The sequence below is a fragment of the Solanum verrucosum genome, unplaced genomic scaffold (genome assembly GCF_900185275.1).
Source record: "Solanum verrucosum unplaced genomic scaffold, falcon-dt-bn FXZP01000064.1, whole genome shotgun sequence".
Taxonomy (NCBI): Eukaryota; Viridiplantae; Streptophyta; class Magnoliopsida; order Solanales; family Solanaceae; genus Solanum; species Solanum verrucosum.
The window spans coordinates 1,395,406-1,412,132 of NW_026020144.1; the positions used below are offsets into that span (position 1 = coordinate 1,395,406).

Sequence of the window (16,727 nt, forward strand, 5' to 3'; positions counted from 1 at the left end):
ACTTTTTTTTATTAATCGTGTAAATAATTCTTACACTATTAGTATAAATTTCCTTGCTATAATAAATTAATTGTTTTATTTCTCATGTTACTAATTCCACAAAACACAAACAATTATTTACATTTATCTTTTACTTGATCTGATCATTAAAAGATAACTGTAAATAACTGTTCATGAAAAGCGAACTAATAACGTGAAAAATCAAACAAGTTAACTTATTATAACAAGTTAAAATTACACTAATAATGCAACAATTTAGCACACGATCAACAAACCTTTAAACTTACCAGTAAATTTTATTTTCGATAAGCAAAAGAATAATTCCCTCAATTAGTAAAAGAAAAAAAAAACTCATCAACCAACCGAGTCAAGTGAGTTAACTGTGCAGGCGAACTAGCTTGGACGAGTCGAACCCGGATCAAAATCATCACCATCTTTTTATTCTTCTCATATAATGAAATTTCGGTCAATTTTTTTTCTTTGATTGACTCTCGAAATTTCAATATTACCAAATGGACTTATCGGAGATTCCATTCAAAAGAGGTCTGGAATCAGCCCAGAAATCGAGGTTACTCCGAATACCAACATGACAATATCTTTGAAAATCCTCGAAATTGATGAAACATCCAACGTTGTTTTTATCAGATTCGTAGCGAGCTAGGTAACATAATATTTCTTCGAACAATGATTCATCGCAGGGAATATATAACGGACCAGAATTCGAAAAACCAAACTCCTCCTCAGCGCGTGCTAGCAATTTTTTGAACAGTGGGTGGTTTAGATACGTCGCTCGCACCACAAATCTCTTACAATCAGTGCCTACTGTGACTGCTATATGTCCGGAGGGTACATCAGACGGTACGCGACAACGAGCAGTCATCGCGGCCTTCTTCCTCCATCGTCGTAACATTTGACGGAGTCGAACAATGTATCGGATTTTACTACAAGCAGACATTTTTTTTCTCGAGAAAGTATGAAGGAAAATTTGTTTTTTTGTTTTTTGTTGTCGTTTTGAGGGTAATTGATGGTCGTTTTGATGCTGTTTTTAGAAGGAAAATATAGTAAAGGTTTTATTTTCCAGGATTTTCAGATTGGAGATGGCGCGGGTTTATATAAAAGTTTGATTTAATTAATAACCCTTGATTATTGATTAATTTACGAGATTTGCCATTATTTCTAATTTAGGGAATTTTACGACTTTTGCCACGAAATTTTTGTAATTTGCAATTTTGGCATGGAAAGTTTTTTGGGTTACTCAATTTCGGCGTTGAAGTTTCTCTATAAGGCAATTTTGACATTAATTTTTTGAAATCGTTTTATATTTTGAAGAGGTATATATATTTACACACTTGTTCATACCATACCTTATATTGATCTTTATCTTTTAAACGGAACTTGTATAGTTGTGATTTTGTTAGCTAAATGGAAATAGACATATAGAATACGTTCGATGTGGATTTTTTATAATTTTTTTGTGTAAATTAAAAGTGAAATGTGATTTGCGCTTAGCTATACCGACTTATATAGATGGACATGTTCTTCATGGATCTAGGAAACTTGTGTCATTTTAATTAGATTATTGTGATCGACGAAAAAGAAAGAAACGACTAATACCTCGTTAAAACAAAAAGGTGTATTGAGTATACACATATATATAAAATACTCCCTCCGTCTCAATTTATGTGACACTTTTCGAATTTTGAGATTCATATAAGTCTATCTTTGACCGTAAATTTTTCATATATCTTTTAAATATTTTGAATTGTTAATTATGATGACTTATAGTACTTTTATTTAGTTCATAAATATATAAATTTCATTTCAAAATATTTGAAGATTTCATGCATAAATTTCTGGTCAAATTTAAACTGTTTTGACTCTCGAAAAATGAAAAGTGCCACATAAATTGGGTCAGAGGGAGTAACTTTTTTTAAATCATAATACATATTCATTTTGTAGCAATTATATGATTATATTTTATTTAATGGCTATAATATAATATGGATATTTATAAATACACGTCTACATAAATGTCACTAAAAGTTTTTGTAACGCTAGATACAATAACATTAATTCAATTGCCACTAAATATCTTTTTTGTTACTGTATAATCTTTTCTAAACTATATACGAGGAGATGTCAGAGGTGACGTCCCTGGAATTTTATGAAGTAGCAAAAACTAACGTGAGAGCCAAAGTCAGTTAGTATAGTTTTAAAAGATATAAAATTAGAAGCTCTCAACTAGTTAATATTATGTGGCTCTAATGTTTTACGTAATCTTTGTGTATATATATATATATATATATTATTTTAATATTATTATTATTTTTTAATTATTTTTATATATATATATATTTTTTTTGTTGAAATGTTTTACGTAATCTAATGAAACATGCATATCCCTTAGCTTTCCTAGAAAATAAAAGGCAAATTAATTAGCCACTTATCGACAGTTAACTAAATAAAGAAAAATTAATCATACACGAATCCTCTATGTTTTGTTCTCTTTTCATTTTTCAATCAATATGGAGGATAGGAGTTTACTTTGAAATAAGTGTTCTTTTTACTGACTTAATTTGTCAGTGTTTGAATTATTTGATTGGAAATAACTGATAAGCACATAGCGTTAAAATAATTTTGTTACATTATACGTAAACTGACAGTTACATATTTGAATAAGTAGATTGAAATTGATGATAAATTTGACCTTAGAACTATTCATGAAAATTGTAAGAATGACGAATGACACACGTAAATCGATTAGTGAAAGAAGTTAGACGTTCATATTTAAAAAGAGTAGAATTACTCAAGATTTAAAATTATAAATTTAATTAATACGTGTGGAGTTCATTAAGTGCAGTCACAATTATTTGGAAATATTATTCACGAGCTTGATACATTTCTAAATATTACTTATTTCCATATTTTATGTATAGTTCAATTTGAAGATAGTGAATGAGCTCAGTACATCAACTAAATTCACTTAAATCGTCCAAATAAGCTTAAGAAGTTCATCCTTGATGGAATTCAAATTTTTAATCATATCATACATCAAACAATTAGTAAAAACTTATCAACATCGGATGTTTGCATCAAATTATATTATCTAATATTATTAAGTAATTTAATGTCGTAAAAACAAATATATTGTGCAAATACATATCATACCCCTATTGATTTATTACAAACATTAAACACTTTATATTTGTAAATGTTTACTTTTAAGCACTTCTTCGTACAATTTTTCTATGTTTGGACCAATTCAATAATTAAGTTCAATAAAAGACTGCCCTACCAACTTATAACTATTAGTTCAAAACAAACGACAGTACAAATTACAAAAAAATGAGTAATTTCACTAATTAATTAATTAAGTTTTGATTTTCTCCTAATTCGAAGCCGCTAGTTGACATTTCCAGAATCAACAAAACATTAAAAAAAAAAATTAAAAATATTCTAATTAGCAATATGGTTGTTGCTAGAATCATTTGGTACAGTACTGAACTATATATATATATATATATATATATATATATATATATATATATATATCTTTCCCTAAGACCAGCTATTACAAAATAAAAATTGCACTACCAATATCAACAACTACTATTTTATTTTATTTTTAAAGAAAGTGAAATTAACATTATTATTTAATTAAGATTAATTTGGTAATTAGCGGGTTGATTAGAATCCTAATTAAGGGAACTAAAAGACAGTAGAGAACAGACATAGTGGAGTTCGTGTGCTTTCCAAGTGTTTTTTTTTTTGAACGTACGCACGAATTGTCGACCTCTCACATGTCACGTCTTCATAATTACCACAAAAAAAATAATGTTGTCCCTAGTATTCAGATTAGCAAATAAAAAATAATAAAAAGGAAAAGAACTATTCGAGTTCACAAAACTCACTGTGTTTCCTATAGAAATTTAATCCCCTCAAGTATTCGAGGTTGTAGATAATTCCTCCCAAGATAAAACGGATTGACCATTAAAGAAGTAGAGGTACCTCAAAACTTTGATAATTTCAACGAATTCAAAAATACAGCAACGAGATCACATACAGACACAATCGATCGATTTTATTTGTAAAAAATGTATGTAGAAGAAGGGAAGAATTTGGTGCTGAAAAATGAGAGAAACCTCTCTATTTATAAACAACAAATGATAGCATGAAAAAGTGTTAATTGTACCTTATTAGAAAGGACACAATTCTTTGGAAAATAGACAACCATTCGAATGGCCACAATCCTGTAGAAAAGACACAACTTTTCTTAAAGGTCACAATCCTTCGTAAAAACCACAACCCTTCAGGAGAGTAACAAACCTTCATTTCCTATTCACATCTTTAAAATCCAACACCGACCACACTAAGTGAATACAAGAAACAAGAGTATTATGCATGTCTACTTTGATATTGTTAAAAGAAATGTACATTAATTGGTATTAACTCAACTAAAATTAGTTCATATCAATTAATAAAATACCATATAATATAAGAAGACAACAATTCATTCACTCAATCAATACACGCCATTCTAACAAATTTATTTACACTTTATCTTCTTACTCCAACATGTAAATCATGGAGTATTTACTATATTGTTAGTTGATACAAATTTTAGAGTTTATGTACATATTTAAAATTTATATTCACAATTTATTTAATAAATAAGGGTAAATGACATTTTTGGTCCCTGAATTATTACTATCCTAGTTTTAGTCCTCATGTTATTTAACTAACCACATTAAATCTTTAATTAATGTTAATGTGTGATTTTGATCCCTAATACTAACGCATGTTAAAAATTTATCCGAATAAATAATAAGAAAATAAATAACTGAAAAAGACGAGCAAACATAGGAGATTTTTAGCCTATGTTTTTTTAAAATACTTTTTGTATATTTATTTTTTGATATGTGATTATGTTAAAATTTGTAATGACCCGGAAAGTCATTTTTAGAAATTTTTACAAAATTACCATTTTACCCATCTCGGTAGTTGCCTTGAGTCACTTTGGATCAGTTTGTGAAGTTGGTTGGGAATTTTGAACTATTTATTTAACTACGATTATTTTGTTAACGGATATTTATTAAATAATTAATTTTTATTAGTTGATGTTTAATGAGTCAAGTCCATATGTAATATATTTTAAGTTAAAACCCTATACCACTTGGCCCATACAAATTAACTTAACTGAGGATGGATGTTCTGAGTCAAACTCAAAATCAGCCGTAGCATCTCCGTAAATGAAGCAAATATAAGGTATAATCACAACCTTAATTCTTATTATTTTATGGATACACAAATAGTCGGTTATTGTTAATTTATGGTAACGTGGAGTTGAGGGGAAAAAGGGTCAGATTTTGACAAAATCTGCGAATGGCATATATATATTTTTTCGCTCTTTGTAGTCCTTCAGTAAAGGCATAAGATTTTAATACTCATATTGGATAATTATGACAATAATTGATATATGATTAATTAATCATTAGAAATTGAAAGGATTATATTGGTTGGAAGTTCTGGGGGGGAACAAGATCTGGAGGTTGGCATTAATTTCAATTCATTCTTTCCGTAGTGAATAATAAATTGAAATTGGAAAATGCTTAATTTATACTTTGGATGGATAGGTTATTAGTTTGGGTGCAGGTATTAAGAGAATTGGCATGGTTGCCGCCACTGGTTCATAACCAGTTGGCTTCCTTTTTAATTAATATTATTATATTTATGATATTGGAAAAGAATTGGAACTTAACCCTAAGCTTGAAACTTAGGAACTTGATTATAGATTTAGGTGATCTTTTGGGTCTAGGCTAAACCTATAGTAATATGGGTGTTGTTAGTTTCAGAATCTTATTGTGAATATGTACTTGAATAGATTGCATTGATTTGGAAGCTCAACAAAAAGGGAAGGCTCAAATTTCGGAGTGATTGTTCGATTATTTGAGGCAAGTGGATTTCTAAACCCTTGTTAAGTGTATGGAATTCATGTATTTCCTTGTAATATGTGTGTAGGGTAATGAGGCTTGGTGATGGATTGACTTGTCCACATTGATTAATTCTAATGACGAGAAAGGGATAATAAAAGGCAATGTGATCAATTGTTTGTGTGATGTGTTGAAAATTGTTTGAAAGGCTTGTTGAATCATTGTTGATGTTGTATCCTGATTCTGTTGTTGTAAATTGTGCAATGTTATGAAAATGGTCATCTCTTCATTATTTGTGTGAACATGTCATTTGCATTGTTCTGAGACATGGTTGTGACAAGTGTTATGTGCATTGAGAAAGAATAAGAAAATAAAGAGGATGTACCATTTCGAGGGACGTATCGCGCGCCGCGATGGATACTATATTTCGAGGGACGTGTCGCGCGCCGCGACGGATACTATATTTCGAGGGACATATCGCGCGCCGCGATGGTTACTATTATCGAGGGTCGTATCGCGCGCCGCGATTGATGCATAGACAGATATGTCCCCCATGGGTCCCGGACTGAGAGACAGCGGGTGTGTATCATTAGGTCAGACATGCATCACTATACTTGACATTGCATTTCATTGCATTGCACTTCTTTATTATTGGTGAACTTGATCTTGTGTGTTGCTGATCTTGTGAGTGCCTTTCTATGAAACTTGTGACTGATGAATATTGGGCTTATTGTTGAAGATATGCAATTGTTAGAGTGTTGTTGTTGAGGATATGAAACTATTGTTGTTGTTGAGGATATGAAATTGTTAGAGTGTTGTGTTGAGCTATGTGATTTGTGAACTGTGAACTGTTATGTTGGGCTGGTACTAAGCAGGTTAGTTGTGGAGGTGGTAATTGATAAATATTGAGCTTGTTGTTGAGAATATATGATTGTTAGAATGTTGTTGTTGAATTATGTGCTTGTAAATTGTGAACTGTTAGATTGGGCTGGTTTTATATAGATTGTAGTTGTGAAGGTTCGGTTGGGGTGTAAGGAGTACTTGTATTCTATCCCCTTAGCTTGTGTTTAGAGGTTTACTTGCTGAGTACCGTGTGGTTTGGTACTCACCCCTTGCTTCTACAAATTTTTGTAGGTTACGAGCCTGGATTTTTGTAGTACTTGTCATTCTCTTCTTTTCCAAGGCTTCTGGGAGATTTGTGAGGTAGTTGTTTGTCTTCTCAGCGATCCTTCTTACTCCTGTTTATGATCTTGTTCTACTCTAGAAACAATGTCATATGAGATTTGTATTTTTCTTTTGATTCAATTGTAATACTTTAGAGGCTTGTACACGTGACAACCAGATTTTGGGGGTATATTTGAGTTTGTTACTAAAAAAATTTCGCATTTTATTGTAATGGTTAAGTTTTAGGCTGACTTGTCTTGGTGGGTTAAGACGAGTGCCATCACGTCCATTTTTGGGTCGTGACAAAATTTTAACCTCTGATAGTATTAGGGATCAAAATCACACCCTTTATATTAATTGAAGGTCTAATACGCTTAGTGAAATAATACAAGAACTCAAATCAGAACAAGGTAATAATATAGGGACCAAAAATGCAATTTATCCAATAAATAATTTACATATTTATTATTTATTAAATAAATATGTAATTGGTTGTTGGACAATGGACATATATATATATACAACAACATGTTCATGTTCTACTTTAAATATCACAATTTTTACTTTATTATTGAAAATAAATTAAAAGAAAATTGAGTATTTTTACATTTCTATAAATGTATAATATAAATATTTTTGGAAGTTCTCCATATCTGACCATTACCCATGTGCAAGGATGGCCCATTTTCCCTTTGTTAATTTCCTTAACAATTTTAAGCTAACTTCCAAAATATGTTTCTCCTAATCTATTATTATATCATAGCCCATCTTTTCAAATTCTAAATATATTTTTTAGCTCAAATATGATTGGTTCCCTCACTCTCTTCTCCAATTTTATTTTAAGTTATACCGTCAAATCTCTCTATAATGATCATTCTTTATAATAACATTTCTTTATAATTAATTAATTATTCAGGCTGGAACGTCTACAATCATATATCAAGAGTATATTCACAACCCTCACATAGTGTATGAACATCATACCGGATACAATAACACTGACTCTAATACAATGTAAAAATAGTTTTTGAGCTTATTTCATATTCAAAAGCTAGCTCAAATGGAGGAGAATTGTTTAGGCCTTACAAGGAGTCTATGAATCTCATCTCGTCTGATGTGGATCATTTCATTCATTTTTAGTAGTTTATATAATAGCGTTTAACAACCAAAAAATACCTGAATAAACGATATCGTAACATAGAGATTTGACCATAATATTGATCCTTTGAACACAAATACCTTAACATGTGGTATGTATTTTAAGCATCCAAAAATTGAAATTAATAGTGCATAAGTTTTTTGCTTATCTAATTAAGTAATGAATTTTTGTCATAGATTTATGGATATCTAAAATTAATTGGGACAAAATTGTAATAATAAAAAGTATCAAGAAGGGCTAGTAGGAAACAAATTATGGTCCCGCATGCTTTAAAAAGGTACAAATTCATCCCCCCAAAAAGTCTTTAACTGCATAAATGCCCCCACTTGCTCTAATTTTATTTTATTAAAAGTATCACTCTTCATTTATCCAACAATTTTATTTTATTATTCATTTATTTATCCAACAATGTTCAATGTTTTGTGCAAATATACCTCCAAACTAACAACATTAATATTTTCTAAATTTAAAATACATTTCCCCCCAACATTCACATATTCATTTATAGATTAATTAATCCTTTCCAATAAATCAAATTGTGACTAAAATTTTAAAAAAATGTTTTTGTTTGAGACATAAATACCACACTTTTATGAATTATTGAGGGGGTATAGGCAAAATATATTAAAATGGATTTGGGAATATATGTTAATATTTTGAAGGGTAATGCCAATTTGTGTGTAAATCATTTTGGGATCTCTGGTTTAAGTGCATGAATATTGATTCAATTTTCTCTTCATAGATTACACTTTTGTTTTTTTTTATGTTTGTTGATAATATTGTTCTTGATAAGAGTGCGACCAAAAACTACATAATTTTAATAAGTTTGGTAAATTTAAGCTAGGGATTACCAAATCACTTTTCATATCTAAGTTTGATTACAATAATATCATATCAAACTTTAAAAGTCCGATTTTTAATATCTACTTATAATTATCGAATTATTGAAACTAAACTTTAAAAATATCGAACAGAATATCAAACAACCTCCCTGCTAAGTAATTATGATTGATATGTGTGCCGACAAATTCAATCCATAATGTTAGAGTTTGAGAATGAAGATCTAAGTGATTTCTCTAATAACTAACATGTTAAATGTTGGTAAATACTAAAAATATTTTGTTAAAATATATTTTTATTCGATACACAATTACTAAATTATTGTATCAAAATTTAATTTATCTAATCGAATTTAAATGTTCAATACTCGATAATTAAAATTAAAATTTTAAAATATTGAATCGAATATTGAACGTTCTGCAGTCTACTTCTAATATTTTAGTGTTGCTTGCCTAGTAGAACAAAAAAGTGAAATATAAGTGGGATTCAAATAAACAAATTAAAAATAACGTGGGATCCAAATAAAAAGCCAAGCAGCTATTTTATTGCTGGATATAAAAAAAATCCAGATTGATGACATGGCAACAAAGAGTCCACTTTTCAAGAATACCGTTATCTCACGTAAGTTCCAGAAGCTGACATGGCACCCTTCTTGGAACTCATCAACCTCCCATTTGCTCTCTTGTAAGGTGGGACCCATCTCATCCACGATATCGAAGTTAGAATTTTCATCAAACAGATTCTCAAATCGAACCGAAAGAGTTCAGTTAACAATATATATACACACATAGATATCATATTAAACATTTTCTATAAAATGTATTGTTTTAACGAAAAAGCTTTAGATGAACCCCTTCTGCCATGATTCCGTCTCGGTTTATTTCAAATGGACCAATAAGCAATTTTTTTGAATATGATATTAGCTCAAGTAGCTAGCTATTTTGTAAGAATATTATTTTTGCCTTTTGAGTTAGAACGTCTAGGTTCGTAGAAGCTTAGTTGTTTAGTGAACACTTATCACGGGCCTCTTATGGACCCACATGGGCCCGTTATTTTACGGCCCAGTTGTATTTAAAATAAAATAAAATTACAGTGAAAAATAAGTAAAAAACCGTGGGCGTTATGTTGACTAGATTACCCGTATTTTGCGCTTCCGTGATCTAATCACGGCTAGATTTTGTACTTGAACTTCATAGTTTATCTTATTATCGGTTTACTTTTAATTGTTATTTTGTAAGTATTTTAATAAATAGTTATTTCCTTCGCCTCATTTTACTTAATATTGTTTGGTTTGACATGATGTTAAAAAGAAAAGAATGACTTTCAAAATTTGTGATTTAAAACTGACTTTAAATATTTATGTGGTTGACTATCATTTCATTATTTAAGGGTGAAGGGGAATTTATAAGTTAAATTATTTTTAATTATAGTAAAATGAGTTTTTTTTTGGACGAATTAAAAAGAAAAAAAATGTCACATAAAGTAAGACATTAGATTGTCTAACATCGCTAGAAACATAGAAAGAGTGGTGGAAATAGAGAATATATCGAGAGAGAGGGTGTGATGGATAAATACTATATTAGTTGTATACTTAAGAATTAAGATGTTAGGTACAAAAATTAGTACTTCAAAATTTTAAAATATTAGGTTAGGAACTTAGGATAAAAAATTTCTATACGAGTAACTCCTCGAAGTCTTCTCTTATTTGAAAAATAAATTATTCAACTTTATTTGAAAATATGTTATTTTAAAAAGTCGCTCAATTTTATTCGAAAATATTATGTATTATGTAAATTTTTCTCTAGAATCTTCTTGATAGGAACTTTGTTTTTTTCTTTGGCAGTATAGCAAATTGGAAGTAGAAGGGAATTATACTCTTATTGTGACATTTGGGTCTTTTTTACTTTCTATTAAATTTATAAATTAAAGAACTAAAATATGTATCGGATAAGATTTAGTTGTATTTGTACAGATTTTTTTGTGTGGGTGAAATTATGGACTTTGAACTGTCAATTGTGCGTGTGCATGCCTTTTTATTGTTGTTTTTTTCCCTATTTTGTTTTGGTGTTTGTCTTAAAAAAATCACAGCCTGTAAAAGGATTTGGTAAGTTAAGAGAATTTGCATACAAACGACAAATTTCTGATAAAACTACAATAATAATATATTCAGTATACTAAAGAGTATTGTTGATTAATCCTCGACTTAGCAGATAAAACTAAAAGAGTGCGAGTGGTTTAGGTAATAAGAAGAAAATTAAAACAACATTAAAGTATAAATTGCATGGATATTTTGAGTTTTTTAACTTTAAACCCATTAACAAATGTTTTATGTTGGTTGTTTAATTTAATTTAAGCTTTCTTGAAGAATCTTTTTTATCCTTTTGGCTTTTACGTTAATCATGTTGGATTACGCACGACAATCTCGGATAATTAAACATGTTACACAATATTTAATAACCACCAATAAGTTGGCACCACTCCATGCGTATATATCTTATATTTCAAAACAACAATAAAAAAGTTCACACATTTTTATCTTTAATTAAAGTTTTCTTTTCTCGTTCTATGTTCAATATTCATATTTGGATTTAATTAAATTTGAATCGCACATTATAAGGTTCATATTTTAGGATGACAGTCCCAATTTTTTTTTCTATTCTCGATATCTCTGGTTAAGAATGAAGATTGTTTGCAACAAATTTTAAACATATGGAAAATAAATAAACCACAAAAATAAAATCTGAAGAAACACAATTTATTCATCAAGATAGCGGGTACAATTCTATGGATCCCTTGATTCTACTCTCCTAAGATTTATCCATGATTCGATAGCCGTTAGTGGCATATTTCTCGAACTAGGATGGTTTAGATTGACCTCTAATATTCCATGACTTTTGTGGAATATATCGATATCTTGATTTTTAAAAATACCCAAGAGTTTATGGGATATTTGAGATGCCTTTTAAAGGGAATATAGTACCCCTTATATAGGCATGAAATAGGGTTTAGGATTGAGTAGCCTCCAAGAATTCTAATTGAAATTGAACACATCTTATAGAGTCCCAATTCATTGAACACGTCTTGTAGAGTCCTACAAAATATCAATGTCTACAAATGGCCCTGATTCAAGGCTTGTCGGAGTGTAGACTTGATGAAACTCAAAGACGAGGCTTGAAGTACCCATTCTTCCACCTCTGCAGCTTCAGATTTTCAGATTTAATTTAAGAGAGAAGAGATGAAGGGCAAAATTTGGTCCCACTTTGTTTGCAACAAATTTTAAAGTGACAGAAAATAAAATACACAAAAAAAACATAATTTTATTCATTAAGATTGCGGGTACAATTCTGTTGATCCGATCCCTTGATTCTACTCTCCTAAGATTTATCCATGATTCAAGGGCCGTTAGTGGCGTATTTCTCGAACTAGGATGATTTAGATTTGAACTCTAATATTCCATGACTTTTGTGGAATATATCGAGATCTTGATTTTAAAAAATACCCAAGAGTTTATGGGATATTTGAGATGCCTTTTAAGAGAATTTAGTACCCTTTATATAGGCATGAAGTAGGGTTTAAGGTTGACTAGCTTCAAGAATTCTAATTGAAATTGAACACACGTCTTGTAAAGTCCCACAAAATTACAATGTCTACAAATGCCCCTGCTTCAAGGCTAGTCGGAGTGTAGACTTGATGAAACTCAAAGACGAGGCTTGAAGTACTCATTCTTCCACCTTTGCAGCTTCAAATTTTCAGATTTGATTTATGAGAGAAGAGATGAAGGGTTTGGTCCCACTAGGCTTGATAAAGATTGCGGGTATAATTTTGTTCCTCCCTTAATTCTAGTCTCCTACTATTTATCCATGATTCGAGGGCCGTTAGTGGCGTATTTCTCGAACTGGGATGATTTAGATTTGACTTCTAATATTCCATGACTTTTGTGGAATATATCGAGATCTTGATTTTTAAAAATACCCAAGAGTTTATGGGATATTTGAGATGCCTTTTAAAGGGAATATAGTATCCCTTATATAGGCGTGAAATAGGGTTTAGGGTTGAGTAGCCTCCAAGAATTCTAATTGAAATTGAACACATTTTATAGAGTCCCAATTCATTGAACACGTCTTGTAGAGTCCTACAAAATTTCAATGTCTACAGAGATATCTGAAAATTTCAGTACAACCCGGTATCTTTCATTAAAGTTAATATATATAACGATGATATAATGTAATTGTTCTTAGAGGTCATTGGTATGATGTAGTTTACCTTTAATTGCCTCAAATAATTTTATTGTGTAAGCCCATAAATTTATATATGTTAGTGCATAAAACTTATAGTCGATTTGTTTGATAAAATTCTTAAAATTTGCTTATTTTGAAATGTTGTTCTTATCAAAAATTTCAACAAGTTATTTTGGAGAGTAGTAATTTGTGTTTTGCCTCATCAACTTGAACGATACTTTTATCAAAATTAGAGTAATAATTTATACTTTACCAAAAATTCAAAAATGCCTTGAGGGAAAATCTACTTTGCTCAACTTATGCTAGTACTTAAAAATATATTATTATTATTCTAAAAAAAAATTCAAACACCAATACTCTCATAAATAAATAAATTAAAATGAAATAAAGGCTATAAAACTTTATTTTCTCTATGATTTGTGTTTCGATTTTTCACAACATTAAATTTTGGCGTATGCAGCACCACACGAGGGGGGGCAATGCCAGAGCCCAGATGTTTGTTGTTACTTGTTACTAATTATAATAATTAACGATTTTAATTAAGGTTTTAAGACAAAAATTAGACACAAGATAAGATCATAATCCAAAATTATATATCTTGATGTTTTTTTTTGTTTGTAATTAAACAAGTTCTGATAATCACATGGTTTTGTAATAAAAAAGGCAAGCAAAATCTTTTGCTACATATTATGAAAAACATGCATGCATTGTTTGCAGATCAGTAAGTCCTACTAATGTTTTATGATTAATTTATCCTAATTAAAGGTGTTTGTAAATTACATAATTATAATTAACGATGTTCAATGAATATAGCACAAAGTTATTATTGTTGGATATGTAATCTTTGACTACAAGATTTTGTTTTCAGAAAAAAACACATGCTTTTATTTTGTTCTTAATGGATAATTAATCTTCTACAGAAAGTACTCCCTATGTCCTTAATTACTTGTCCATTTTGACAAATCAAGAAACGACAAAATAATTTTACCTATTATACCTTCAATTAATTACTTTGAAAAAGGTATAATTTCTTGAAAACTTAAATTTTTAATTCATCCACTTCAGAATTAATAGGGGTAAAATTGTAAATTCACTATGTCAATAATTGCTTTTTTAATAGGTGTGCCAATTTAAAAGTGGACAAGTATTTAGGGACGAAGGGAGTATTTAATTTGGCTCAAATAAATTATAGGAACCTTTTTTTTGTCTCAAGATAATTTGGCAATTAATAATATATTGTCCTCTTAGAAAATTTAACATGAAATAAGAATTTGTTTGGCCAAATTATTAGAAACTAGTACTTGTATTTTGAAATATTAACGACGAATGTATTGATGGTAATAATAATAACGGAAAAGGGTCAAAATTGCCCCTGAACTATGCGAAATAGACCACTTATACCCTCAATTATATTTTGGGATAAAAAATACCCCCACTGTTATCCCAAGAGACCACAAATACCCTCAAGAGTTAACACCCCAATTTTTTAGTGATGTGGCAATCACATGGGACTAATCCTTCCACCTAAGCATTGCCAACTAAGACTCACTACAAAAGAACTTGACTTTTAGTGGCGACAAAGTCGCCACAAAATCCCAAAACTAAAGGTTATGAGTGATTTTTAGTGGCAACTAAGGCTCCAACAACCATTCGCTAGTAAAACCTATTTTTTCAACAAAAAAATATGATAATTAATTTTCGATTGCGACCTAATTTTCTAAAATAAATAACTTGCAATATCCATATTAAAAACATCCAATATTATTACGAAAAATAATCAAAATTACTTCTCGATTCAAATCTCCTACTATATATATATATATAAAAATAATGCATCATTGTACATTTTATACATTTACATATGACATAAAAATAAAACATATAGTGTCTTCAAACTCCTACTTAATCGATATCATATTTGGTTTTTAAAAAATAATGAAGAAAAAAACACAAAATTAGAATTTAATGTTAAAAACTTTTAGTGACGATTTTTTGGGCTTTTGTGGCGACTGTTGTTTGCCGCTAAAGGTCTAGTTCTTTTGTAGTGAATCCTAGTTGGCAATGCTTAGGTGGAAGGATTAGTCCCACGTGGCTTGCCACGTCAACACAAATTTGGGGTGTTAACTCTTGAGGGTATTTGTGGTCTCTTAGGATAACAGCAAGGGCATTTTTGATCCCAAAATGTAACGAAGGGTATAAATGGTCTATGTCATATAGTTCGGGGGCAATTTTGACCCTTTTCCGTAATAATAATGTTGTCTTGAAAATTTAATTTAAGTTTTGATTCTTGAAAAAAGCAGTAATTAAATTTGTAGATTTTTCTTAACGGCGATAAAATATTTTTTTTATAGCCAAACACCTTAAATCTCAATTTAAGTGATTTTTTTTATGTATACAAATATAAAAATAAAATAATCCAAAGATGTTATATGATCAAGCAATTATATCTATCTATTAATCCTTCCTTTTTCTTATTTTTTCGACTTCAAAAGTAACTACTCCATTTCACACCTAGGCAAACTCAAAATTTAAAACTAGTGAGTTCGGAATAAACATATTAATATTCGGCATAATACATAAAGGTATTTTTAACTTGGTCTGAATTGACATTGATTTGTGTTTCAACTTTGAATGTGTACAAATAAATACTTAAATTTGTATAAAGTTGAATTTATAGACACATACAATCTACTTGGAAATTCGGGTGAGATGACACTTAGGACGCATATGTTTATGTTTTAATATTTGGATTTGACGACATGCAATAAAGTTGCCTCTTCAAGAAATTAAATAATCTTATCGTCATTACTTTTCTTAATTGTATTCTAATCCATCGGACTGCTCAATTTTAAAGCTATTTTGTCGTTAACTAACGACTTAATTAAAATATGATTAACCTTAATTAATTAAATAATCATGTAGTTTAATTTGTTTGCATGTTTTAGAGCTCTTGGGGTGCACATGTACTTCACTTTGCATACTAAGAAGACTCCTAACTTGTCTTAAAAATTAGAGCTAAAGCCAAAATATTCGTTAATTTTTTTAAGGGAAAAATGTCTAAAAAATACTCTAACTTTGGCCGAAATTGCTGTTACGATACCAAACTTCATGAAGGACATTTTACCCCATTGCACTATTTAATAGTGTATTTTAAAGGAATATATGTGCCCACGTGAACACAATACTATTTATAATGATGCAATATTTATGATGTCCACGTGGGCACATATAAACCTTTAAAATACACTATTAAATAGTGCAGAGGGGTAAAAGGTCATTTCCAAAGTTCGATATCGTAACAATAATTTCGGTTAAAGTTCGGATATATTTTGGACTTTTTCCCTTTTTTAAAGTATCTTTATAGTAATGATTAATGAAGGTGTATATTAGAATTTT

General features: G+C 29.7%; 1 protein-coding gene across 1 annotated transcript; it reads right to left on the bottom strand.

The window, feature by feature from the left end:
- Window positions 1-505: 505 nt before the first annotated feature.
- On the bottom strand, window positions 506-955 carry LOC125827724 (auxin-responsive protein SAUR50-like). The gene has a single exon (XM_049507052.1). It carries the CDS (start codon window positions 953-955, stop codon window positions 506-508), a length of 450 nt encoding a protein of 149 aa, XP_049363009.1.
- Window positions 956-16,727: the final 15,772 nt, after the last annotated feature.